This window comes from Euprymna scolopes, chromosome 14 (assembly GCF_053919585.1).
Source record: "Euprymna scolopes isolate OS-2025 chromosome 14, ASM5391958v1, whole genome shotgun sequence".
NCBI classification, from domain to species: Eukaryota; Metazoa; Mollusca; class Cephalopoda; order Sepiida; family Sepiolidae; genus Euprymna; species Euprymna scolopes.
The window spans coordinates 47,657,405-47,684,781 of record NC_136495.1 but is presented as its reverse complement, the minus strand read 5'-3'; the positions used below and the strand labels follow the sequence as shown (position 1 = coordinate 47,684,781).

Genomic DNA, 27,377 nt, shown 5'->3' with positions numbered 1-27,377 from the left:
TAACCTTTGCTTAACTTCAGGTGCATTGTTTCAAACCTGGCAAATTTCTTGTCAAACTTGAGAATCTTTGTCTTACTCAGTGGAATTTCGAATGGTTGTTCTAATTCTGTTTCAGCCATGGTTGGGTAGAAGTATTAATTCCTTAGTTTTCCTTATAATTGCCCATAATAAACCTGTGGCATGATCTCTGGCTTTGGTATGGTCATTTTGGACGACAATAGCATTTTTAAGCATTGCCAAGAATTACACCAACAATATAAATTGGGTGTGAAAGTTATGCTGTAATTGAAGGAAGAAAATGAAAGACATATATATATATATATATATATATATATATATATATATATATATATATATATATATATACACACACACACACACACACTAGCTGTACCCGGCCACGCGTTGCTGTGGTTCAGTTTTCTAAAATGATTAAATTGAATGAATATTGCAAAATGTTTTAGTTTAAGGATAGGCTGTCTGAAAATTTCAATTGAATTGGTAATGAACCGAAATTTATGAATAACGACTGCAAAGCATTTGTTTAAAGATACTCTGGAAAAAAACAAAAAAACATGTATACAAATAAAAACGAAAAAACAACCCGAAAAATAAAAAATATATGTCTGGAAAAAAAATTTCAAGATTAAATATCAAATGAAGTTCAAATATGAAGTTATTTAGACAGATTTACTATAAGAAACCAAGGAATTATTAGAAGATGATAATTTTAAAGAATTAGCAATAATTCGTTTAAAACATCTGTAGAAAAAGCAGGAAGCAAACATTTTGCAATGCCCCAAATAAACGGAAATAAACACCTGGAAACTGTAATGAATAAAACTTTTTGGGCAATGATAAAATAAAATTGTGTAAAAGCACGTGAATGTCAGGAAAAAAAATCTGAGGGGAAAAAGTTTGCTTTAAAAACAGCAAATGAATTCAATTGAAAAAATGGATGCTTTTTTTTTTGCTCAATAACATAAGAAATTAAGAATCGATAACTGTACTTATTAATCGATAAATGTATTTAGATTTATTTTAGGTAGGCTTGGAGAGGAAAGCTTTAAGAAAAACAAATGAATTTAAATTAAAAAAAAAAGGGGGGATTCTTGGAATTCGAGATGTTGTTAGATGCCATGAAAGAAACTAAACAATTAAAACGTAATGTTTGATGGGTGAAAAACCTTTACGATAAACAAATGAATTTAAAATTAAAAAAATTGGGAAGATAAACAAATGAATTTAAATTTTAAAAATAGGGGATGATTTTTTTACTTATCAATTAAACAGAAAATGAAATCTTGTAATTTGAGAGTCGTCAAATTGTGGTGTATGAATTGAAACGGAAGTTCAGTTCTATCGGAAGTAAAACAGAAGAGTTTCGCAGAATCGACTTATGAATAATATTTTTATTTTATTTAATTTTATAATTTGCAATTTTAATTTATTTTAATGACATAAAAATATTTCTCGACTCTAAGGATATACTGTCTGAAAATTTCAATTAAATTGGTAATGTAGAATATCGTTTTTAATTATATATATATATATATATATATATGACATATATGGACATTTATATAAAAATAGAAATTAATGAGATACTGCGAAAAATTAGGGTCATTAGTTAGATAGTGCTCACTAAAACATAGTTTTGTAAATGTAAATATTATAACAACACATTTTTATATTTACAGTTTTATAAGCATATAAATGTTATTTTCAATCAAGTGTTTGTTTATGCAAACTCGTGTTTCATGAAGAAAGGTGAGTAGTCACAAGGTTTAGAGGTATGTCAATATGTTCATAATGTGAATCATATGCATATGTAAGAGGTTGTGTGGCACTGTGTATGTGCTCAATACATGAGTAGAGCTAGTTAGTATGAAAATATATATGGCAATTAAGCTACACAGAATTTTCCACATTTAGCCTGACTAGTCCTCATGAGGATGAAACATGGAAAATTCTGTGTAACTTAATTGCCATATTTTCATAACATATATAGTCCTTTTCTTTTCTTTTATTTTTTTTTTTAAATCTGAGGGTCATTCCAAAAGTAAGGCCTCCTATTTTTTAAACTCAAAACTTAAACTTTGAAGTGCTACCAGGATGGGAGTAGTACCGTTAAAATGAGTGACCTTTTGTGCTTCAGAATTTATTTTTCTACATAATCACTACCATTCCCAGTGCACATTTGCCAGCCTCTTTGATGCCTCGTTTGTAAAAGTCCAGAGTATTCTTTGTCATTCACATCTGTCACCAATCTGAAATCGACAACCCCATCTCTTAACTTTGCTGACATCAACTGCATCAATGTTTTTCAATGTTAAACAGGCTTCAGTGAATGTTGATTGGTTCAATTTTTTCTGCACCGAGGAAGTCAATCATGTATCTGCTTCTGATGCATGTTCATGACAAGGGTTGATTTCTTAGTCTCACACTGTCAATATTAGCAACAGAGAGGAAATTTTCAGATCATGAATGCATAAATTCAGTCATAACAACGCAGTTTGCAATCCCCTCTATAATCCATTCAGATGGAATAAAAAAATAGGAGGCTTTACTTTTGGAGCACCCCTTGTAAATAGAATTCAGGTTCTACAATAAAGATTAGAATCATTGTATTAAGATTAACCGTGATATTTCTTTTGAACTTATGTTCCAGAACTAAAAAAAAAAATAAATAAAATAAATAAATAAAACTTTAATTTAACCTGACACTTAAAGTAATTTCCTATCTGTTGTCCAGCAGACTACTAACACATAATTAATTCACATAATCCATTAAAAAAATGTTAGCTTTTTTAATGGATTATCTTATAAACAATTAGGACAAAGGTATGAATTGATTTCATTTAGAATAGAGAGAATAGTTATTTTTTTATTAAATAGTAATTGAATTAATCCAGAAGAAAGAAAAGACTGTATGTATATTAGATGTATCTAGCTGGCATTGGCCAGGATGTGTGCAAAAAAACAAAATTAAAAAAACCTTCTGGCAAATATGTACATAGTGTGAATTACTCTCGGATTGGGGAGGGCCGATCAACGTTGAAATAAATTGATTATCTTTTAAGTTTGGAGTTTTACCGTTTATCACTATATATATATATATATATATATATATATATATATTTATTTATTCTGTACCTACCTGGTTAAGCATGTTGTTTGGAAGCAGTGGGTGTTATTTTTCAAACAGTTGAATTGATGCAATATTTTTTTGTAAGGATTTCCTTAAAAATGTGGAGCAGGAGTAAGTAGTAAAGTTAGTGGGGATGGAGATAAGAAAAAAGAATCCGTAACAAAAACATGGCCAATATATTTGTTGTCTGTTGAGGAAGGTCTTGTCTGTAATTGTTCCATGTTTGCTATCCAAAATTAATTAAAGCTAGAAACCTCATCGGAACAATTCATGAACAAGCCATTAAATCAATAACAGGATTGAGGAACATGCCATATTAAGAAAATCCAAGGAAGATCATGTTACCTTGTCCATATCATCTTGCTCCTGGGGAAACAATTGAAATCTATAAATACACGCATGAGTCACTATAGTGCAAATCATAATCTGTATCTTCATTTATTTTGCCACATACTTCCAAATATAAAACATTTAATAAAATTCACAATCGTTTTGGCAATCTAATCATATTTGATATAAAAAAAACAAAAAAACTCTAGTCTATCTTCCACTTTTTTTCTTTTTATCATTGTTTGGTGTTAAACCCATGTAGATACAAAGTGCAAAATTGTTAATAACTTTGACACACCTTTCTCTCTTGGCATTGTTCAGATTTTGAATGTAATGGTCCTATTCAGTTAAGGAATAGTTTGTGGATGATTTAGAGAGATATTATCTTTCAGATAATCTTGCAGATAAAAGTCTGAGCAGTTAAGATACATAGAATATGAAACCTATTCGGATTATACCGTCTATTGATGATCACCAAAGTCACACCCATATTATAAAATGACAACAAAACAAAGATTGTTGAACATTCACAACTGAAACTTGGTGGACAAGCTAGGCATAGATGAAAGTTTATTTGTATTAAATGTCGTTTTTTTGTTTTGTTTTTACACAGGAATCACCATTTATCAGAACCTGGAGACCACTCGAGGATAAGGGTTAATGGGTATACATTAGTCAATGTGATTATAGCATAGTAAACATAAGTAGTGGAAATTTTGTAAATTGGATTACTTAGGGGGACGATTCATCAAGAACTTGTTTACATTGGACTTGAAGACAATCAGATTGTAGTCAGCTGGAAAGCAGGCAAACGGAAGAGAGTTCCACAGGCGTGCAGTTCTAAGAAAGAAGCTTTGTTCATGGAATCTACATTTAGGTTTAGGCACAGATAAAGAGTGTTGGAAATTATTGATAGTGGTTTTGGCTAGATGAGTGTTTTTCATGAAAGTTTGGCGAGGGGACCATAGATTGAAGCTCAGACGAGCACTTGCCATGATAATAACGATAAAGCAGAGACAGGCTCTCAACGTCTCTTCTGTGGGAAAGAGGTTGGATTGCATAAAGGGTTGTGAATTTTATTAATGATTACATTGGTGGTATTTTTGGTGGTTTACCCAGTATTTCCTCCTAACAAACTAAAAAAAGTTACTAATGCTAAACTGATCAAATTGGGTGATTCTTTCTGTTTGTATGCTGACCATTTATCAAGATTAAAATTGTCCAAGATAAAATGACCATAGTTTGAAATTCAACCGATTTTCTTGGAAAGTCATTTCCTTTACTGTCAACCAAGAGAATAAACTATCAACACACAGTGTAATGATGAACACAAGTAAAATTTGCTCAGTGAGAGTTGAGGACATGCGTTTCATGGTGAGAGGTGATATGATAATTATTCAATGGATGTATAATGTGAGTCTTAAAGATGGCTTAGTTCTGATGACCTCCGAGGAAGATTAAATCTGGACAGACTAGGGAGATGTGTGCAGAACAAGAGACTTTGGTGATATGGATGACTATACATGTAAAACAATTGAGCTAGCAGAGTCAGTTCACAGAGGAAGGCTAAGGAAAACATGGCAGAATGAATTTGACAGAAAAAGGGATAAATAAAGACCAGAGAAGAGATAGGTTAGTTTTGAAGTAAATTTGTAAAAGCCATCCAACACATAACAGCATGTAAAATAAATGTTAAAATGATGATGATGAACGTTTGCTTTTTGTTTTTCATATTATTCATCCTCATTAACCTTTTCTTATTTTAATTAAAATTTTTGGTTTGAAGAATTTGTTGGCAAATGACAAATTTCTTTTCATTTAACTAAAAATGATATAATTTGCTTAAAATGCTTTTTAGAGAATTAAAATAAATAGAATCATCTTAATTTGCTAAACCGTCTTCGTTAATAAATCTTTGCACACAAATTGGTTGCAACTAAGTATCTTTTCTATTTTCTCTCCTCATCTCAGCTCGTTTTCTTTTCTTTCTCTTTTACCAATTTATACTTCTCACTTTTCATCATGGCCGATATTTTCAGTATTATTTATTAATTAATTTTTTTTTTTTTTTGTAAATTATTCTTGAAGGCGTCAGATTAAAAATAAGTGTAAACTGGATGAATTCAGAAATAATGGGATGAAGAATCAATGTATAAATACATTTTTTGTGAGGTAGAAGGAAGGTCAATTTTCTGGAATATTTAAGAGAATTAGATCTGCATACTCAGATTATATATTCTGTGAGATTGTATTTCATTTCTATATATCTCTATAAAAAGTCAATATTTGTTTGTGTGTTGTAGAAATCGATATTCTAACAGAACATTCGAATAATTTTCTATAAGAGTTACATCTTTCATAGAATTTAAAGACACTATTGAAATTTGACCCAGATTCTATCTGGGTTAATAAGGGCAACTATTGGTTAGGCCCATAAAATAACCGAAATATCATAGATGGTAAATAAACGAAATTCTAGTTACAAAAAAAAAAAAAAAAAAAAAAAAAAAAGAAATAAATTTTGTTGATTTCATAAAGCAAAAAAACTTAAACAAAGAATATATTTAAAGACAAGGTTTAAACATTTAAATCGTTTTTTCATTTGGTATTTTCAAGATAAATAGGCAGGGATTTGTTTCAGTTTATTAAAGTTGATTGTCTGTTTTACCATTGAAATTTCATGAAAATCCGTTGCCTCTGCCGAAAGTTTCAGGCATACATACATACATACATACATACATACATACATACATACATACATACATACAAACATTTAAACAGACAGGTGAGATTTATATAATAGATAATGAAAATTGTCATCATAGAATCCTAATCGACCTAGGCAAGATGGTATGGATTATTCGATGATTTGATTGGATAATCACTTGATTAACAGTGGAAAATGAAATCCTGAAGTTTGTGGTGATTCAGTGCTGATTGAATCCATCTTCAAAGTAAAGTATATATATCTCTTCTGAATATTTTTATCGTTATTTGGCTTAATTTTTTTTTTTTCCGTTCTCTTTCTTCCTCTTTATTTCTTGTCTTCCTTCTTTCCCACTCATAATGATTCTCTCTGGAAAATGAAAATGTTACTCTCGTTATGACTTCAAATGAATAAATATAGGTGGTGGTGGGGTGGGGAGTTAAATGAGTTTTGTTTCATCAAATAATGAGTTCTTGTCTCATTCCATGTGCATTCAGTGTCTATCTTTTAATTTTGACTTTATTAGTTGAAACTAATTGGAAAAAATTAGCAAAATAAATTTTTTGTCCCTCCCATCTCCATAGATTCTGTAATTCATCACGATTTCAGGGATTTTTTTTTTCCGTTGGTTATTCACATCCTTACAATATAAGACGGTTCGATAACACCCTAATACTTTACTTTAAATGATTAATGAAAACGTAGTGCTTCAAAATGTCGTAAAATATTGACTTCGTTAAAAGTTATACCTTTAATTATTATTACTCTTTGCAGATCTGCGATGAATTTCTATTTCTAAATTTGTCATTTTTGTAAATTTACTAATGAATCGTCACTTATGAAAGCGAAAGATTTGAAGAAGACCATGTCGTAGTCATAAGAGAAGTAATCCTGTGCCAATGTGTTCCACTGATGGAACGTTCTTAGAAAGAAACTCTGTCCATGAAAATTCCATTTGATGTTGGCCACATGGAGGAAGAAAGGAAAGTTCTTTGTAGTTGTGGACAAGAATTCTCACATTTTTAATTGTTCTTCTTACACATGAACAAAAGAGATCAACAAAAAAAGAACTAAAAAAATTTTACTTATAAAAATATAACTGGGTTTATTTGCACTTACAAGTAATACACCAAACTTTCATTTCGTTTTCACATTGCTAGTCTTTTTCTACTCTATCAATATTTCCATGGAAAGTGTTTAACTAAGATCCACTTTCTGTCTCCCTACCACATAGAAACTCATAGAATGATCATATCATAAAATAGTTGTGGTTTATGTTATGACTTGTTTGCTTGATTTATGTGCATACTCCAAAGAACTTCGCCACATGCTTGAAAACAAATTTGAATATGATCATGTTGCATTCCCCAAGGAAGCAATCTTGTAGTAAGGTCTTCCCGAGAAGCGAAGTTCTTGGAAAGAAACTCAATGTTAATAAAAATTCTATTTGATGTTAGATGCACGGATGAAAGAAAGTTCTTTGCAGTGGTGGTTGTAAGATGAGTTTTTGCTGTGAAATGTTTACCAGGAAGAACCATAGATTGAAGCTCAGTAAAGCACTTTATGGATAGAGCAGAGAAAGACTAACAAGATCTTCTTCCTGTGAGAAAGAGGCTATAGAAAACAAAATCGATCATCTACTTTTATATCAATGTGATGCATTTTTTAATTATCAAAAATAAATAAACATTTTGAGAAAAAAAAAATTGTTTTTATTCTTTTTCATTTTTGAAAATGGGTATTCCCCTCTTCCCCTATATGACAGAAAGGATGTCACTTCAATTTCTCTCAACAATAGCTGCAGAAATTCTCTGGATCATCCATTCACATTTTCCTTCATGCATTTTGTATGTGGTTGAAGGACAACCTCTTTGAAATTCTGTTGTTCTCAGGTCAAAACCTCTTCAAGTCGAATGATGAATGAAATCCAATTACAAACTTTAATAAACAAAATGTCAATTAAGATGATGAATTTTATGACGGTTTATTGGATTTAATATTTAGAAATAAATTATTTATCTTAAAATCATCATATTCAATTTAACTCCCATTTTACATGCTGGCAAGTGTTAAATGGTTTCAGAAATCGATATCTGAATTAAGCTATCTCCCACTAGGTTTTTATCTCTCTTTCTCTTAAGTCCATCCTTATCAGTTCCTCTCATGTTTTCCTTAGTCTTCCCCTGTGAACTAACCCTGTTTCCTCAACTGTTCTGCATTTATTGACCCACGAACTATCATTTATTTCAATGTGGTCATACTATCAAAGTCTCCTGTTTTGTACACATCTCTCAATACTGTTCAGATTTAATCTTTCTCTGAGATCTATCTGGTGCTACTAGATCAGGCTGTTTGAAGATATCGGCTTCTTAAAAGCACCAAACATTGATATTATTGTTTTATTTTTCCTTTCCTTTTGCAAAACTCAATCATGTTCTACAAAGCCAAAAACAACAATTTTTCTCTACAAAACTACCAAACTAAACACCATGAATAAATATTTGAACATAAAATTACCTTTAAGCATAAAACCTTTTTCCTAAAAGTATTGGATTCAACATTAAATAACCCAAAAAGATTGATATGCCATAAGACAAAACAATCAAACCAGACACCATGAATAAATATTTCAAAATATAAACAACTTATGCATAGAAACTTTTACCAAAATTACTGGATTTGGCATTAATTAACCTGAAAAAGGTTGATAACATGTAAAAAAAAAAAAGAAAGAAATAACCAAACCAATCATCATATATAAACTCGTTTTTAAGATTCCCATTACAGATCCATAATATCATTCTTGTATCATGTCACTTCCATACATCATCACACTACCTACACATGCTTGATAGACTCTTGGTCAACAGTAGTAAATAGTAAACGTTATTTGTATAATCAGAACAAATACTTCCTCTCATTCAGCCAGAAGTTCTAAATGTCCAGCTATTCTCTCGCCATTGTCGAGCTAACATTAACAGCCTTTTTTCTGCAATTCACTATCGCCAATTTTTGCACTTTGGTGTCTCAATAATTGATATAAATTAAAATGAAATCTTGCCTGCGAGCAGATTGAAAATTGCTTTAGGATGAAAAGCTAACAAATATTAATCTTGGTTGGAAGTAGAATTCACTTGGCTGATTCCACTTGCTAAGCTCTCTATTGAGCCGCACGCGCTTATGAGAATAGGTGGTAATGGAGGAGGGGTAATGTGTTATTCACGCGCGAAAAAGGAAAAATGTTTATTTCAATTAAATTAATTAGTGAAAATGTCAGTAGTGTAAATAATTTTTAATATAATTTCAACAGATTTTATGATTATGGTATAAAGAATTGATGGTAGGAACAGTATTATGGCTTTTGGATGAGATATTTAAAAGAATTGGAACTTAGTGGGGGGGGTGTAAATGAAAAGTAGAAGCAAAATTAAGGAAACAATTTTAACATTTTTTGCCTCATGTTTTATAAAGATTCTAATGTAGATAGCTGTAAAATTAGAGTAAATTCATGTGTAGAGAATCAACTTATATATAAGTTGATATATATTATATATCAATTTTCAAGCAAACTACCATTTATTTTTATAATATATATATAAAATAGGATAACAATAGGAAAAAAAACAAATAAATAAATTAAATAAACATGAATATACATAAACGATCACATACGTATATGTATATATATATATATATATATATATATATGTGTGTGTGTACATATGTATATGTATGTGCATTGTTTGTGCACATAGGTATATTTATATGTATAAAAAAAAGAAAAAAAAAAAAGAAAGGAGAACGACTACCTAAAACCACTAACCTAGTTCTAAAACAGATCCTTTGTTTGATAAAATGTATGCCCATTGGCTGGTAGGAAGGGGCGCGGTGGATACTAGAAAGCTGATTGGCCGACTAGAAATCCTCAACATATATAAAAACAAGAAGCAACGACAGAATTCGCGCATAAGCCTGACGAATCCTATAGTTGAATGAAACGCAGAATATTCAGTGTAGCTTAATCGCCATATATATTTTATAAATTACTATATATATATAAAATAAAAGGATGAAGAATAAAAGTTACATAGAACTTAAATCTTCAGGTCCATAAGGAACAAAACTGAGAGGAAAAAGGAAAAGAACCCTTTTAAACCATGGCAGTTTGAAGCTAAATGCTTCTCATCAAAAGAGGAGAAGAATCGGCATTATAACACTATATAGGTATGCAATGATAAAACCTGCTTGAGAATATTTAGATTAGAAATAAAAAATTACAAAAATTAAAAAAATGGGGTGAATTAGTGGGGACTATTAAAAAGGATGGGGATGAGACACAAGGAGTGTTGGTAAAGGAGAAGGTAGAGCAACAGGAAATAGAAAAGATGAAAGAGGAAGTAAAAACGAAAAACATGTACTAAAATAAGTAGAGAGGGAGGGGAAGAAAAATTGAAGTAGGAAAAGGATAGAAAAATTTTAAACAAGAAAAGATAGTCCATCCTTGAAGTATTTCCTGATCATTAAATGACTGAGGTGCGATTGAGCATTGCTTTACCATTGGAATTTATTGTCAAACCGATTCCTATTCGACTATTGTCGTCCTATCTGTATTCCTGTTGAGAATTACCTTACCAAACATTTATTGCTTTGGAGTTTATTTTTTAAACCAACCTCTAATGGATTATTTTCATCACATGCGGATTACTTTTCCAAGGATTTTTATTGGTGTTTTTATTGGCCAATGGCCGAACTTCTCTCTATTTGACATTCTTTTCTTTTGTTTTAGTATTGGTTTAGCTTGATGATTTTCTGCTGAAATGAAACATGGATGCCCCTGTAGCTCATTTGCCACAGATATATTTTCATACTAATATATATATACACACACACACTAGTAGGGTGACCTGATGTTGTCCGGGATTGAATGAGGATCAACAAATGTTTCACTCTCCCATACTTTTATTGTCATTGAAATTGGTGAATTTTTTTTTAATCAAATCGATTGATTGCCTGCTATAGTTAGGGACTCCCACAGCGTACCGGGAGGAAGCTTCACATGCATCCCTGCATTGACAGTCCAAAATACATCGTAGTCTATATTGCACTGTAGAGAATCTACTGTTTATAAAATTATCTGTAAATAAGGACTTCACTTAAAGTTTAGGTATCATTGTTCAGTTGTGATATAAACAGAAACCTTCATTTTGAACGCATTTTTGTCATATCAAAGAACCAACTGTTGATTTTATAAAATTATTTTTACACAATCAGTTGAATTAATGTTAAACGTACAAAAGTCAAGTATCATGGTTCGATTGTTCTCTAAAAAGAAACATTTATTTCAAATGCGCCTCTATTTTATAAAAAAATCTTTAGTTTATTTAAAAGGTTGGGCCTTTCTGCTTGTGTGGTGATAAAATTTCTTAAATGCGCTTGTGAAGTTAGGTTATATGAAAGTGTTAACTTTGGCCAAAATCGAACTTCCTTCTGAAATCGGATTCTTTTGATTATTGATTTCCGATATTTATCAGATGCATTTCGATATAAAAACTATGTAAGAACACTTCCAGTCATATTAAGTACGTTTGTGTGAAATTAAAAAAAATTGGCCCATCCATTTCTGAGTCCATAGTGAACAGACTCTTACACACATATGCAAAATTCCTTTTATATAATATTAGACACACACACACACACACAAATATAAAAAATTCCTATCTCAGGATGAATAAACTGAATTTCCCTGAACAGCAGTCTTGCAACACTTTTATAAAGATATGAATAATAATACTAAACCTTATGTCTAGAATACAAATTTTATATCAGAATTTATAAGAAAATGTCAAATATTTTTAAATTCAGGTAATCTTGCTTAACTGGTGTCTAATAACTAGGGATAATTTCATTAATGCAAATCTGAAATATTTTAAGTGAAAGTTGTGCTTATGTAAACACTTAATATTCAAATAATATTCAAAGAAACATACATTTTTGGAAATATTTGTTTGTGATGTTTAATATCTATTAAAATTTTATAAAATTGGATGTATCTGAATTTTCACAAAGGATCTCCCTTCCCTTTTTACCCTTTTTGTAAAAGACTAAATTAAATATAACCCATATTCAGATCCCACACGCTTAGCATGTGTGTTTAAAACTCTATAATTATCATTTAATTAGTTTAAGAGCGAATCCTGTACATATAGATTTGTTATATAAGTTATAAGCTGTACTTACCCTGCATTTATTTTCATTTTTGTTTCAGTTATTTTCTTTTGTTAATCCCACAAATACTTTAAATTAAAAAAAAAATAATCACCTAACCAGCCTAATGTGTCAAATAACTGAGCAAGCCGATGATGCTGATTATATAATGAAACAGGGAGACTGGCTACTTCGTGTCTACCTTGTGTTCTAACTGAAGTCAAAAGAAAGTGAATATTAAGATTGAAATAGAATTCAAACCATTCCTTTTTAAGTATTTTTTAATTCAATAAATATTCATTAATTAGTCATTAAAAAAAAAGTAATCTGTGTAATTTTCAAAGCTATTTGGACGTGAGAAAAGATACACGCGCACGCACACACACACACACACGCACATGAAGTTGTCTCATAATCTATATATTAAAAGTGAACGTATGTGTGTCCAGCTCGCTTCAATAATGCAAAGTTATTTTTATCAGCAAAGAAAGGGAAGCTTAATCTTAATAACTAATAATAAAGAAAAGGAAGAATAATCATATACAGTAGAACCCCGGGATACGGCATTAAAAATTTGTAACAAAATATAGTACAGTATATAATACACATGTATATAATCAATTAACATTATAAATAACACCGTAAAGCGGGGCAAATACCTAACCAGGGTCTGGAAAACCACCGTATTCGACATAGTAACCTGAAAAAAACGTATCCTAGAGCCACTGTATCCCGGGGTTCTACTGTATGCAAATTTAATTTATATGACCAAAACGAGGGGGCTTAATCTTAACTGATAATAAAAATAGTATAAGAAAAGAATATTCATATTTGCATTCTACAGGCTATTTTCATCTTGAGCATTATTTGCACAATGTTTCGATTGATGTAGCCTCCAACTTTTTTCAGGTATATATTGTCAGACTTAAGAATCTTTCTGCCAAACTCTGGAATTTGCATAGAATTTTGAACGGAACCGTTTATTTAATCCTCACATTCAGTCATAACTGGGTAGAAGTCCTAAGTAATTTGCAATCATATTTTTGGGTCTCCCACACTGGAGATTGAACCTTCAATCGCCAGGAATATAACTTTTACAACTGAATTTCACCAAGTACTCCATTCACTGTGCCATGGGTCCTTGCAGAAATTCTATGCAGATTCCAAAGTTCAACATAAAGATTCTCCAGTTCGACAGAAAGATTCCTGAGTTCGGCAAGATATATACCTGAAGAAGATTACATCAATCAAAATATTGTGAAAATAACACTCAAGAGGAGAACAGTAATTCAAAGAATCTAAGTAATACAAGAATCTAAGTAATACAAGAATCTAAGTAATACAAGAATCTAAGTAATACAAGAATCTAAGTAATACAAGGATCTAAGTAATACAAGGATCTAAGTAATACAAGGATCTAAGTAATACAAGGATCTAAGTAATACAAGGATCTAAGTAATACAAGGATCATAATAATACAAGAAATAAATAATACAAGAATCAATTCTCATCTAAAAAAAATTCAGAACCGTAGAATAAAGGTAATTTGTTTCACTTTTAATGAACACAAATATTCCCATGGTCTTGTGACTTGAATAGGAATTAATCTACGAATACACAAATGCTTTATTTACAGGAGAAAATGAATGAATTGTTTTTTTTGTTTTTTTTTAACTTAACTCATGAATGGATTAGTTTTTTTTTTGTTTTTTTTTACTTAACTCGAGTATTTTTTATTTTATTTTGCTTTTGTAAAACTTTCATATTTGTTGAAGCAAAATTTAACGCATATTTTTGTAATTTTATTTTTATTTGATTTGATTTTTGTAAATTTTCCCTTAATTTTTTAAATAAGATTTACACTAACAGTAGAAAATCGGTTGTTAGTGATGAAAATGAATTATTTACTATTTCTCCCAGTTTTATTAATACAAATTAAAAAAAAAAAAAAAATTAAAAAACACTTTTACCATGAGTAGGAAATATGAATATTCTATTTCTTTTTGTGTGAAGTTTCCTAAATAATGATAAAATAATTATATTAAAATGATTCAAATAAAAACTAAACCACAATAGAAACATCTGATGGCTTTCTCTTCGGAGCACGAAACCCAGTGTAATGTTGGGGTCTGTAAGTTTTTAAATTATTAGATGTTTATTTTTCATATCATATATTTATCAAGTAAAATCGATTTTTCTCTTCTACTTTTACTAGAAGCTGTCATAATTTTATAATTACAATCTTTTTTCCACTTGCATGTTTTCATATGTGAAAATGATTAATATGCAGTTTGATAAGAACACACTGACACACTCTCATCGGCAAGTTGATATATACATTGTGTAATAAGAACACTGTTTGCATAGGAGGCAACTTTCACTTCCATTCAAACCGTTTTACTGTAATTTTTGAACTCCTATTTGAAATGTCAATTTAATGAGACATTATATTTCTCTCTTCATCTCTAGAAATGGCTTTACTAGATGAGATACAACTCATAAATTCCATTCCATTTCTATAGTACATATATGTTAACGAACTCCTCCTGTTATGTTTTTCCGGATCATTTGATAAAACTGTTGAATAGAATTGATTTCAATTGTAGAAAAGATTGGTCTTTTAACCAAAACTTGGTGACTCTTTTCTTCATATCAAAAAAAAAAAGGCCATTAGGATGGATAGCAATGCAGCAAATTTACTACAAAATGGGAATCTCATTTTTCTTCTTCTTTCTTCTACAAAGCCATCACTAGTTCAGGATTGGTTAGCAATGTTAAAATGTTTGAAATAAAACTTATATAATAAATGTTTCATTCTTGTAAACAAAAAATAATTTCACATTTATTCATATGGATAGATAAGCATTAGTATTTTGGTAATTTTCATATAAAAGAAATCAATGTCAGTTCCGTCAAAGAAAATGTTGGTAAAGAACACGATGGTGCATAAAGTGTCATTAAAATTAAGAAGAACCCGACATGATTGACATTTTTAAATTCTATTGACTTGCTAAACATTTGTCCATATAAACAGAACTATTTGTTATATCAAAATCCAAACTATCGTTCAACTAGAAAAAAACAAGGTTACTTAATTAATAAAGTATCATTTTGCACAACAATATGCAAATTAGTTAACTTTACTATTGGGATATCTATACATAAACAGTATATAAAACAGGGTGATACTATTTAGTAAACTTGATTTAACATGTTTTGACCTCATTGTTAGTGCAAGATATGAGATTAACTTTTGCACTTATTCATTTCAATGATTAATAGCTTTTTTTTTTTTTTTTTTTTACTATAAGCTACTGAAAAGAATCTATTTTCTTAGTGATTTCAGTAAGTATAGGTTTCTGGTATTTAAAAAAAACGAAAACATTTTCGATAGATTTCATCAATTTTTTTTATTTAAAAAAAGAATTTAGTCCTGATCAATATTTTATTTCTTGTTAGTTGTAAATAAAAGAAGGTGGAGGAGTTCTTGCTCTCACAGACAGAAGTCCTAATACTGCTATCCAATTAACCAAACACTAATTTTGATAACAATTTTTGATGAATTTTTTTTTTTTTTTTTAGATAAGGGTTGATTGTATCCTAACAATCCAAATGATGTTTTGCTTGATGTAATCTCCGACCTTCAATGAAGATTGAACAAAACGTGAAAATAACACTTAAGATGAGAACAGTAGTTTGAGGAATCCAAATAATATAATTTTTTGAAAAATCACCAGTTCAAAAGGAAATTTTATTTTGTCCTTACAACATGTATATATGTAAATATTTATGTTTGCCTGTGATTGTCTTTAATGTGTTGAGTGTATGTATGTATAAATATGTGTGATTGTTGTGTGTGTGTGTGTGACTGTTTACACATATACATCATGCATAAAGATACAGTTCCCACGGGATGTATAACGGTTTATAATACAGGACGAATAAGCATTTTTGTCTGCTTGGCACCAAACAAAGGAAGAAGAACATACCTTTTTGTAATCGCAACACATTGAAGTATTGTTCGTGATGTACTCTTAAAATGCAAACAATTTTCTCTTCCAAAAACTCATGGCAACCAAATCACGTTTCACAAATTTAACATTTATTCATTGTTGTGATTTCTTTTGCTCTCAGAGTGCATGCCATTTATTTTTTGGTGATTACATCCACTGTGTTCCCAGGTAAATGCTTACATAACTGTTGACTCCAACTCTGGCTCAAACTCTAACTGGTCTCTTCTGACTAACTGTCCAACCATCTCTATGTAACTGCATCATTATCTGCAATGTAGCACAAAGAATCAATCACCTGATGTTTGTCACATATTAACATCGTTGTTTATGAAAACTAAATTCCTAACTATAATTATGTATCTCGTATATTCTTTTTGCTATTCAAACATTTTTCTCCAAACATTCCTTTTTCGGTTATCGAAATATTTTCTATTCAATGACATGGACAATCGCAACCACTTTTGTTTATCTTAGATGAACCAGCGTTACCCAGGAGACGAATATGTAACATTTTTTGCTGCTCTCCTTCCTTTTCTTTTGTGGCCTTTGACTGGCATGTAACTAGAGAGAAGAAAGAGAAAGTTTGGTTTATGTATTTGATAGTGTCAGCATTTCTTACATTCTCCATAATTTGTAGTCAAAAAAGAGGGAAAGGAAATCTTTGTCATTTTTAATTTCTTTCTCTTTTTAATTTTGTTGTCTGAGAGAGAGAATGAAAGAAAAGCTGTCAGTTTTATCTTTTGAATTAGTAATTATCACCATACTTTCCTCTACACCCTGCGCATGGGTCAATCAGTTACCATACTATATGTTGTCAGTTCAAATCACAGCTGAGGCATAATTATTTTTATTTTGGTTTTGTCCTAAAATGAATTGAAGCATTTAACATTAGAATATTAAGCAAATTGTTTCGTTTTACTTTTAAGTTTTTATTATATTTTACAGAAATTAGGACACCCGGGCAACATCAAGTAGCTTTACTATTTATATTTTTGTCTAGGCCGCCATCCTTCATTCAAGTCTTGCCCATTTCCCCTGGAAGATTTCCCTATTTGCCACCTTTTTTTAAAATTTTTTTTTTTTTTTTTTTTTTTTTTTGTCCCTTCTTCCAGTTTAGATATTAATGTCTAATTGTTTCAGACAAGCCGGCTTTTCAGATTTCCCTTCACATCATGCCCTTTCTAACGACCTGAACTAACCTCTTGGGAGTGTTAAAAAAAAAAAAAAGGACACAGAAAGACTTCAGTATTGTCTGATGTTGAAGTCTGGGTATTTAAAATTTAATGAGGTCAGAAAAAAAAAAATCACAAAAATGATATATTCACACACAAGCTAAAAATCTTCAAGATTTTTGCTTGCTTTGAAGGTTGGCATGTCACAATCATTCATGTCTCCAAATTATAGAATTAAAAAAGTGCAATTGACACATCCAATTAGGCTGACCAAACTAACCCCACTCCCAGATAGTCCTTTAATTCTGTGTGTCCTTGGACACCCAGAATCTCAATTTTATCTCAAATTTTAGGGCATAAATGAAACTGAAGAGAGAGAGAGAGAGAGAGAGAGAGAGAGAGGATAAATAGTTGGGCAGACATGACTATAATAAATGTTTGAAGCCAAACTTTTAGGGGGGAAAAAGCCAAAACAAACAAATATTCATTAAAAAAGGTTAAATTGAAAACTTTTGAATTGACAGTTTAAAGTTTCAAAATTACAATCGAATTTATCACAGACATGGTAAACATCACTACGTTGGACATAACTTTCAAAAATACACATTGAATTATTTTTTATTATTTATTATTAATCAAATGTAATTAAAATCAAAAAAGTGAAAACTATGCTGGATTCTATTAATTAATTATTAAATTTAAAATTGGAAAAAAAATCAAGCGTATTAAGAACATCATAAAATAATTATTTGAATTAAAAATAATTTAAAGTCAAGAATTACTAAATTATAACATTTTTCTTAAATAATCACTATTAAATAAATATCTACATAAAATAAGTTGAATTCAAAGTAAAGACTAAATAACAATGTAAATAATTTTCTTTTCTCCTTCTGTCTACCACAAACTAAACAGAACTTCTATGAGCAAAGTTTTTTTTCAAGACCTATCTGTCTGTGGTACACAATACCATGGTGCTGTTTCCCAGACGATTATAAAGTTCAATGTTAACAAATTGTTGTTGAGTCATTCTCTTAAAATAATCTAAATCAAACTAGTCTCAACCATTGCTATCAATCCCCACATTTTTGTTCCACAATCCCCCTGACAAACTCATTAACCTTATTAATAGTATATTAAACAATACTATAATAATGAAATTTAACTTTAAAAAAATCCTAATCAAGTTTTTCTATTTGGAAAAAAAAAAGCAAATGGTATAATTAAAACAAAAAAAAAAGACAAGAAAAAAAAAAATTAAAAGTAAAAAGCCACCCAGGCAATGCCAAATACATACAGCTTTATCTAACAATCCGATATTATATATCATTTAGATTATTATTCAGACTACTATTCTCATTTTGGATGTGAGAATAATACTCCAGATGAGAACAGTAATCTAAATAATCCAAATAAAAGAAATTAGAAATCCTCATCTAAAAAAATTCCAAATCATAGTCTCATATTCAATGTTCGTGAATGAGATATTTATTTTCCGTAATAAATTTTTGTCAAAATACATAAAACCATAGTCATTGCAGCTTTTTTTTTGTTTTTTTTGTTTTTTTTATTTTTAAATTTCATATGGTTATCATTTAATGCTCATTTAAACTCGGTCACCTGGAAATGTCACCTCAGGTTAAGAAATCTGATAACGCCTTACAATAAATATAAAATATGATGGAATAAATATCCAAGTTGAATAACTTTAAGTAGAATTTCGTTTTTATCTTTGTTTCTCTTTTTATCATAACTTTTAGTGTTACTTTTATCATTATTTCTATATGTATAGCTTTTTATTTATGATGTATCGATGCTGTTGATATATATATATATATATATATATATATATATATATATATAGTTAATGATGTTTTCTTTAGGCATTGTCTAATGTGTAAATAAAGGAAATTTATAGAAGGTAATACAGAGGTTTAGCGAATAGACACAAACTGAAGCAAATTAAGATATAAATGGAATAATCTATTCAGATTAATCTTCATTAATACAATATGTACGTATATTTAACATGTATTGTGTTAATTGTTTCAGCATAATTAAATGGAGATACATATTGTAATATTTCAGGGAATTTTTCCTTCATCAGATGTGTTCGACTTTCAAATGTGCAAAATTAGAGGTTTTGCAAATGTGAGCAATTGCGTGAAAATCGAAAATTGACTTTATTTGTTTTAAAAATCATGCACCATGCTGATGCAAGTAAAAACACAGTATATGTAATATCTCTGTTATTATATAAAAAGTCACTTTGTGTGTGTGTGAGTTCTTTCCTCATAGGTTCCGAAATGGCTGAGCCTGTCTTTTGAAAATTTCACAAAAAGCTAATTTATATGTCTGGCAGTGTTCTTAGATATGTTTTGTACAGAAATTTATCTGATAAGTATTGAAAATCGGAAAAAATCCTACCTTAAAAAAAAGCTTTTCTATCTTATAGATAAAAAAGAATAATTTTTGCAGGGGAATATTTTACGTTACACCAGCCAAAGTAGATAAATAAATTTCAGCAAATCATTTCTTCTTTAACCCCCCCCCTCGATTTATTATAATCTAGAGATATAACTTAATAGTAAAACATTCGACTACAGATCGAATGATCCCCTGTTCAACCCTGGGTGTACCTCAACATTTTATTTTAACTTTTTCTTAATAATAGGTTCAATTTATGATAAAAGAAGACGTATCATTTAAAATTGTCGCAAATCACTTCTTCATTTTCATATTTTAAAACTAAACATTAATCAGAAGTAACTTTTCAAGGCCAAACATCAGCTGATATAACTTTTCAAGGCCAAACATCAACTGATATAATATTATAAACAAACACAGACAGAATTTGATGAACGACATTATTATTTTATTATTATAATTATTATTATTTTTTTTTTTTTTCAAATTAGTCCACTGGGAAAATTATTCATTGTAATATATAATAATTAATAAACGATTGATTCTATAATACATACGAAATCTGCATAAATTACAATATCATGTAAAATACATGAAAAATATTCTAAATTCTTGAAAGAAGTAAATCTTTTCTCCAAAATATAAATCTACTTTTCAAAAAAAAAAAAAAAAAAAAAAAAAATTTTTTTTCAACCCTATTAAGACTGACGCCCCCCTCCAAAAACCTCCCCAAAAAACAAATATATATATATTGCTATACATTGATATATAAATATATCAAAACAATGATAAAAACAGAAGCAAAAATCGAATCTAAACTTATAGAAAATATCGCAATTGCTGCAATGATGGTGATAAGTTTTATAACTTGTAATAAACAGAAGATAAAGTTATGACAAACACAGGAGTTAAATGTGTAAATAACAAGTAACCGGTTGATTAAATGGTAAGGCAGAGAAAAGTAAATTTGGCCAGTAAATTAATATGCTTTTGGCACAGGGCTTCACATAGAGGGCTGACATCTGAAGAAAGGCTGATTGTGTCATCGGACATCGGACAAAATGGTTGCAATTAATATTTAGGCCATAATGGCATTATCTGAAAATGCAAGCATGTTATATGTTATTTAGGCTGATCACTTTTTACGGCATGTTGATGTTGAAATGAAGGTTTTAATCAGAAAGCAATAAAACAAAACTTTAAACTGGTTAATGATATATGGTTACATCAAAAAACCTAAGACTTAATCAACTATCATGCTATTATGGGAGTTTAAAAAGAAAAACGTGCTAAATTTGAGGTATTCGCTTACATACAAAAAATATTTTGATCAATGTAATCTCTGACCTTATTTAGGTGTATCTCGTCGAACTTGAGAATCATTTTGCTGAACTTGAAAATCTGCATGGAATTTTGATCATCCTTTATTTAATTCACACGTAGAAATGTGAATCTGATGTAATGAATCTGAGTTCCTCTTCACAAGAATATGATTGACTAGTTAAGCCATAAATACCAACTGGATGGTAAGTTTTCTGTACAAGGACGTCTTTTAGTTATATGTATTATTCTACAACATATTTAAGGAATATTGATCGCGGAGGGAGATAACTCATTCACTACACATTTCATTTTTGGTGCATATCAGTAAATTAAATTTGTATTTGTTCTCTTTACTAAATCTTGTTTTTTCTCTTTTGTAGAAGTATCTGGCAACAAAATACTAGTTTTACTAGAAGCCATCCTCTGGCATATTCTCCTGCGGGGTTGCGTTCAACCTGTTGCTGCTGTCCTGTTTGGTGCCGTCTTTTGTCCATTTGCAGCTTTATTCTGTCTTCTATGTAAGTCTGCTTATCTTTTTAAATCTTGATACCACTTTTCAATTTGATCGATCTTACATAATTAAGTACAGAATTATGCCCTTAAAATTGTTTTATTTTAAGTTTTCAGATCTTAATAGTTGATTTGCGACTCATGAAATACTCATATGCTCCTCACCCTTAGCATTATATATTATTCCCACCCCACCTCATGCAACAAATTTCAATTTTTCTCTATTTCCATTTTGTTCCAAAATTCTGACGAGTTTGTTTTCTATAGTAAACTACTTGTTTTTTTTTTTTTGTTTTTTTTGTTTTTGTCTACTATAGAGATTTTTGGAAGCAATTGTATATCTTGCTTTGGATATAAATTATTATAAAATGATTTAATAAAAAATCTTAAAATGAATGTTTATAAGCTCTGTGATAAATATTGAGCTTGTCTTTTGTAATGGAAATTAAATTTCTTTATTAATTAATATTATGATCTACATAAATTTATATTATCACAATCTTATATATTATTTAAACATGTTAGTGTTTGAATATATGGTTAAGTGCTAGTTTTACTAATTTAGAACTGCTTTAAAGCTTCACCGCTCACTCATTTTGCTAGCAAATTTCAAACAATTTTTACAGTTCATAGGTCACCATCTCAGCTATATTAAAATAAAAAATTCAGTTTTCGTTCAGTAAAAGAAAAGTTATAATAAAATTACTGTTTAAAAATTCTCAGAATTTGTAAGGAACGCACCAATGTTTTTTTTCTGATTGGCTGTTGGTTACCTTAGCAACCAGATCTATCATGCTACCTCAAATCGGCTGGAACCGGCAGAAATGATGTAACAAGATATAAAAAACTGTCGCTAATAATTCACTGCTGTCCCGATCTGTTGTTCAGCTGTACTGTCAATGATAATTCACCGTCGCTTTTGCTCACCGGCAAAAACTGACTGTTGAATGAACGCCACAATCCAGAGAGAGAAAAAGAGATAACAAATGAAATGGAGAGAAAATATTTCAAAGCAAAGCCTGGAAAAATCATGGATTACGTAGAAAAATGTGAGCATGAAAAGTAATATGGTTAAGCTTAATCATGGAAAAGTTGCTAAAACTAGAAAAGAAAAAGACAAGATATTCTAGTAAAAAATATAATAAATTTATGACTTAAAATATTGCAGTTTAACATTATATAATCAATTCTTAATTAATACTGCAATATTTTAAGTTATATTTTTATGAGAATACCTTGTCCTTTTCTTTTCCAGTTTTAACAACTAGTCTTTTACTTTTCCATGTTTAATCTTAACCATATTACTTTTCATGCTCGCATTTTTCTATGTAATATCTCTCTCTCTCTCTCTCTCTCTCTCTCTATATATATATATATATATATATATATATATATATATATATATATATATATATATATATATACACACACACACATATATATAAAATATGAGGAATAAAAGTTATATATAACTTGATTATATCATAAGAACAATGAGAAGTTCAGGAGAAAATTAAGGAAAAATCTCTTTAGGCTATGGCATTTCAAAGTTAAATGCTTTTCATCAGAATATTTTTTTTTATCAGAATCATTTTTTTTATCTACATATATTCTATCCTTCCGATTTGGCCTTATATGTTGTATCTACTTTTAATTACTTTATACCATTTTATCCTATTCCTTCATTTTCACTTCATATCTAAATGTTATTAAGCCAGTTTTTTTTTTTTCGATATTTACATTTCATATAGTTCTGACCATTCTCCTCTTCTGATGAGAAGCATTTAGCTTTGAAATGCCATTTCACCCCTTGACTTTTCCTTATTGTTCTGATGATATAATAAAGTTATATATATATCTTTTATTCCTCATCTTTCATTTAATATTACTGTTTGCCCCTCTTATTAGTGTTGAGCTTTTCTTATTTTGATAAGTTTTGCTTTATTAAAGATTTACTCTTTGATATCTTAATTGTATTATATGTTTAAATAAACATTATTTTAATGTTGTTGTTACACAATTATGCCACTAATTATACTAATGTTGCTATATATGCGTGTGTGTGTGTGCGTGCACGTTTTTTTTTTGTTTGCATGAATCAAGACTCCCACACCATCCTGTCTAAGCCCAAAAAACAAACACACATATTATGAAATGCAGGTAATATAAATTACATTTATGTAGATCAAAAGAAATCTAATTTTCATTACAACAAAAGACAAGCTCAATATTTAGCTATTAGATAGAGCTTATAAATATTTTTATTTTTAGATTTTTTAATGTATCATTTTATAATAACTTATATACATTCACACATTAAAATTCTTGATGTTTCTTGAGATAATAATCCGCATTATATGCACTAATGTGATTCTAATTTTATGCCAATTATGTTATTATTCATATGATTCTGTAGAAAAATAGTATTTCAAGTTAAAAAGTTTATTTTTATTTAAAAATTTCTAATATTTTTTCGTTAAGAATTCGTAAATCGCTATTTTTTTTAAGATGTTATGCCAGAAAAACAAATTTAACCAATTGGCAAATAATGATAACTTAATCAGTCTAAATCATAGTTTAGTCTTCAGCTTCAGAATGGTTGTCAAATTCATTTAGTTTAAAAAAAAAATACATTTTAAAATCTTGAATAAGAATTAAAAATAAAACACTAAAATAAAATTGATATCCAAATGTCAGTTTTTTAAATATTAAAAAAATATTTTAAAATCCAAATTTACAAAGATGGCAATTTTTTGTTCATGAAAGTGACTCAAAAGAAAGTCTAAAGAAATTAGTTTTTTTTTTCTTTCACATTTTTCCCATATTTATGACAAAAAAATAGATCTTTTTTCTTCACGTTCCTGTTTTTACCATAAAAAAAAGAAATAGTGAAAACCTTTTCTTCCTCATATCTTGTTTAATAAAATTGTAAATGCATCCAATAAATTTCTTTCCTCAGTTGGCATTTTAAGACGAGGCGCTCGTGGCTTATGGGACAGTTTTATGTTTCACACTGTCATCAAAAGTCGGGGAAGGATTCCTGCGAATGATGGTTTCATTGCTCGAAGAGTTGCTGGACCAGGACTTGCTTCAAACTATTTCTTTCAGGTAAATATTAGCACCATTATTATATTTGTGGGGTCTGCTTTATTACGTAAATGTGTGGGGTATTTATTTGTTCTTTGATCGGTTAATTTCATCAACAGAAACAGCTGTTTGTCTCTAACACATAAGTAGTTATTCATTATTGGATTTCTTTTCTTTTTATAAAGGAGTCACCACTTATCAAGGCCCAGAGACTACTCAAGAATATGGGATAATGAGTGTACGGTAGTCAATGGGACAATATTGTAGTAATCATTAGTAGTGGAAATTTGGTAAATTGGATTACTTAAGGGGACGGCTTATAAAGAACTTGTTCATGTTGGACTTGAAGACGACCATATTGCAATCAGTTGGAAAGCAGGAAAACGGAACAGAGTTCCAGAAGCCTGCAGTTCTAAGAATGAAGCTTTGTTCATGGAATCTATGTTTAGGTTTAGGCACAGATAAAGAATGGGGGAAATTATTGATAGTGGTTTCAGTTAGATGAGTGTTTTTGTAAAAGCTTGACAAGGGGGGGGCATAGAGTGGAGCTCAGATGAGCACTTGCATGAAAATAAGGATAAAGCAGAAACATACTTGCAACATCTCTTCTGTGGGAAAGAGGTTGTAGGGAAGAGAAAAAGGCACCCCTCACTAGGTTATGAAGTCTATTTTGAACTCTGTTAAGGCAGGATAAGATCTTTCTAACATCCCCTGCTCAGATGTAGCAACAGTACTCCATCCTTGAATGTACTTGGCTCTTATACAGGTAGAGAACTGCATGAGCAATGAGATATCTACTGGAGCAGTAGAATGATCCCACCATTTTTTTTCAGCAATCTTGGCAATGAATTTAATGTTCCATTTCAGATCAGGAGTAAAGGTCAGACCCAGAAGCTTATCAAAACATGGAGCCTCTCCAATACAAGAGTCATTCATTTCAGTTGATGCCAGACGGGATCAAAGTGTTGATGATGTAAAGATAGAAGCTTGGTTTTAGATGCATTAAAAGTAACCAGCCACCTTTTTCCCCATTGCACCATGTGCTCAAGATCAGAGGAGAGAGAATTAGAAAGAACTTGGTCACTTACAGCCTTTGAAGTGTTACCACTGATGGTCGTGTCATCAGCATAAATGTTTGTGAGTGATCTTAGGATGTGATTTGGAAGATCACTGATGTAGATCAGGAAGAAGGTTGGGTCCAGGATAGACCCATGAGGGACTCCAGTATTAATACTGTAAGCTTCTGATTTCTGCCCATCAGCCACTTCTCTTATGAACGTATTAGAGAGAAATGATTTAGTAATTGAGAAGAAATTTCCAACTATACTGTAGCTGTAGATCTTGTGGAGTAGACCTTTATGCCATACCCTAAAGGCTTTTGATATGTCAAGAGCAATTGCCCTAGAAAGGAAGCCTCCATCAAGAGATTCGTTAATCCTATGAGATATAACTGTTAGTACATCATCTGCTGTAAATCTAGCAGAATGGAAACCATATTAACCAAAGTTTCACTGATTTGTCTTTCCTTGTAGCTGAAATAATGTACCAAAATATTAACAACACATATTTGCTGAATGGTGTCAAGTGCTTTGATGCTTTATTTTTTATACATCATATATAGCAAACAAAGACAGAGCTTTGAAAAATTGTTTAAACACAGTGAGCTCACAGGTAACAAAAGGAAGGTCTTTCTGTCCTTTTCGACACTTCTCATTTCAGACTGTGATGTTATCTGGCATACAGCTCTAACTCAAATTTTCGATTTTTCAGAAAATTTTCTATTAAACTTAACCTTATGTGAAAAATACCGTTTCTAACACTATTTTTACACATCCTGTCCAATATCGTTACAATTGTGTAAGGTTTATAGTTATCTTTTGTTCTTATAGCAAATCTGTGTCTTGCCTAGATGTTATCATTTAGTTGTCTCTTTAGGTATTTCTTTTAAACTATATTTACAATTCAACTTGTAAAAGAAAATTGCTTGTAACATTTACACTGTAAATACAATGTGAATATGCAAATCAAATTCTGTCAAATACTGAATCAGCACATCTTTACCCTTCGAGGTTAGATTGCCTGAAAACACCAGCTGTTTTGGTCATCTCAGTTTTGAAGCTGTTTAAAAAAGAAAATGTAAAAAAATTTGGGAGGGGGTCTGTCAAGCTTAATTTCGAAATATCATTCACATTTGTATTTTTGTTTCTATTTTAACCTTTATTATATTCATAACATTTCGTAGAATGTAACTACTAGCTTTCTTGAGGTGCATTTTTCGCATTTGGGAACCTTCTAGTTGAAACTGAACAATCTTTATTTCAAATTCTGAAATATTATTTTTGCCTGTCCAACTTACAGTTTAAATATCATTTCACCACGAAATGCATAGATTGGATGGACGCATCCTGCTTTTGTATGGCTTGGATATAATCATAAAAGACGTGTGAGGTGAG

The 27,377-nt window shown here is 30.0% G+C and overlaps 1 protein-coding gene across 1 annotated transcript in view; it reads left to right on the top strand.

Annotated features, from left to right (window-relative positions):
- The window catches only part of LOC145292979 (uncharacterized), a 485,581-nt gene that overhangs the window by 262,951 nt on the left and 195,253 nt on the right, over positions 1-27,377 (top strand). Inside the window, exons 23-24 of the mRNA XM_080139221.1 lie at positions 21,708-21,845; positions 24,797-24,945. Of these exons, the coding sequence (XP_079995347.1) occupies positions 21,708-21,845; positions 24,797-24,945 (287 nt within the window). The remainder of the gene's footprint in view (positions 1-21,707; positions 21,846-24,796; positions 24,946-27,377) is intronic.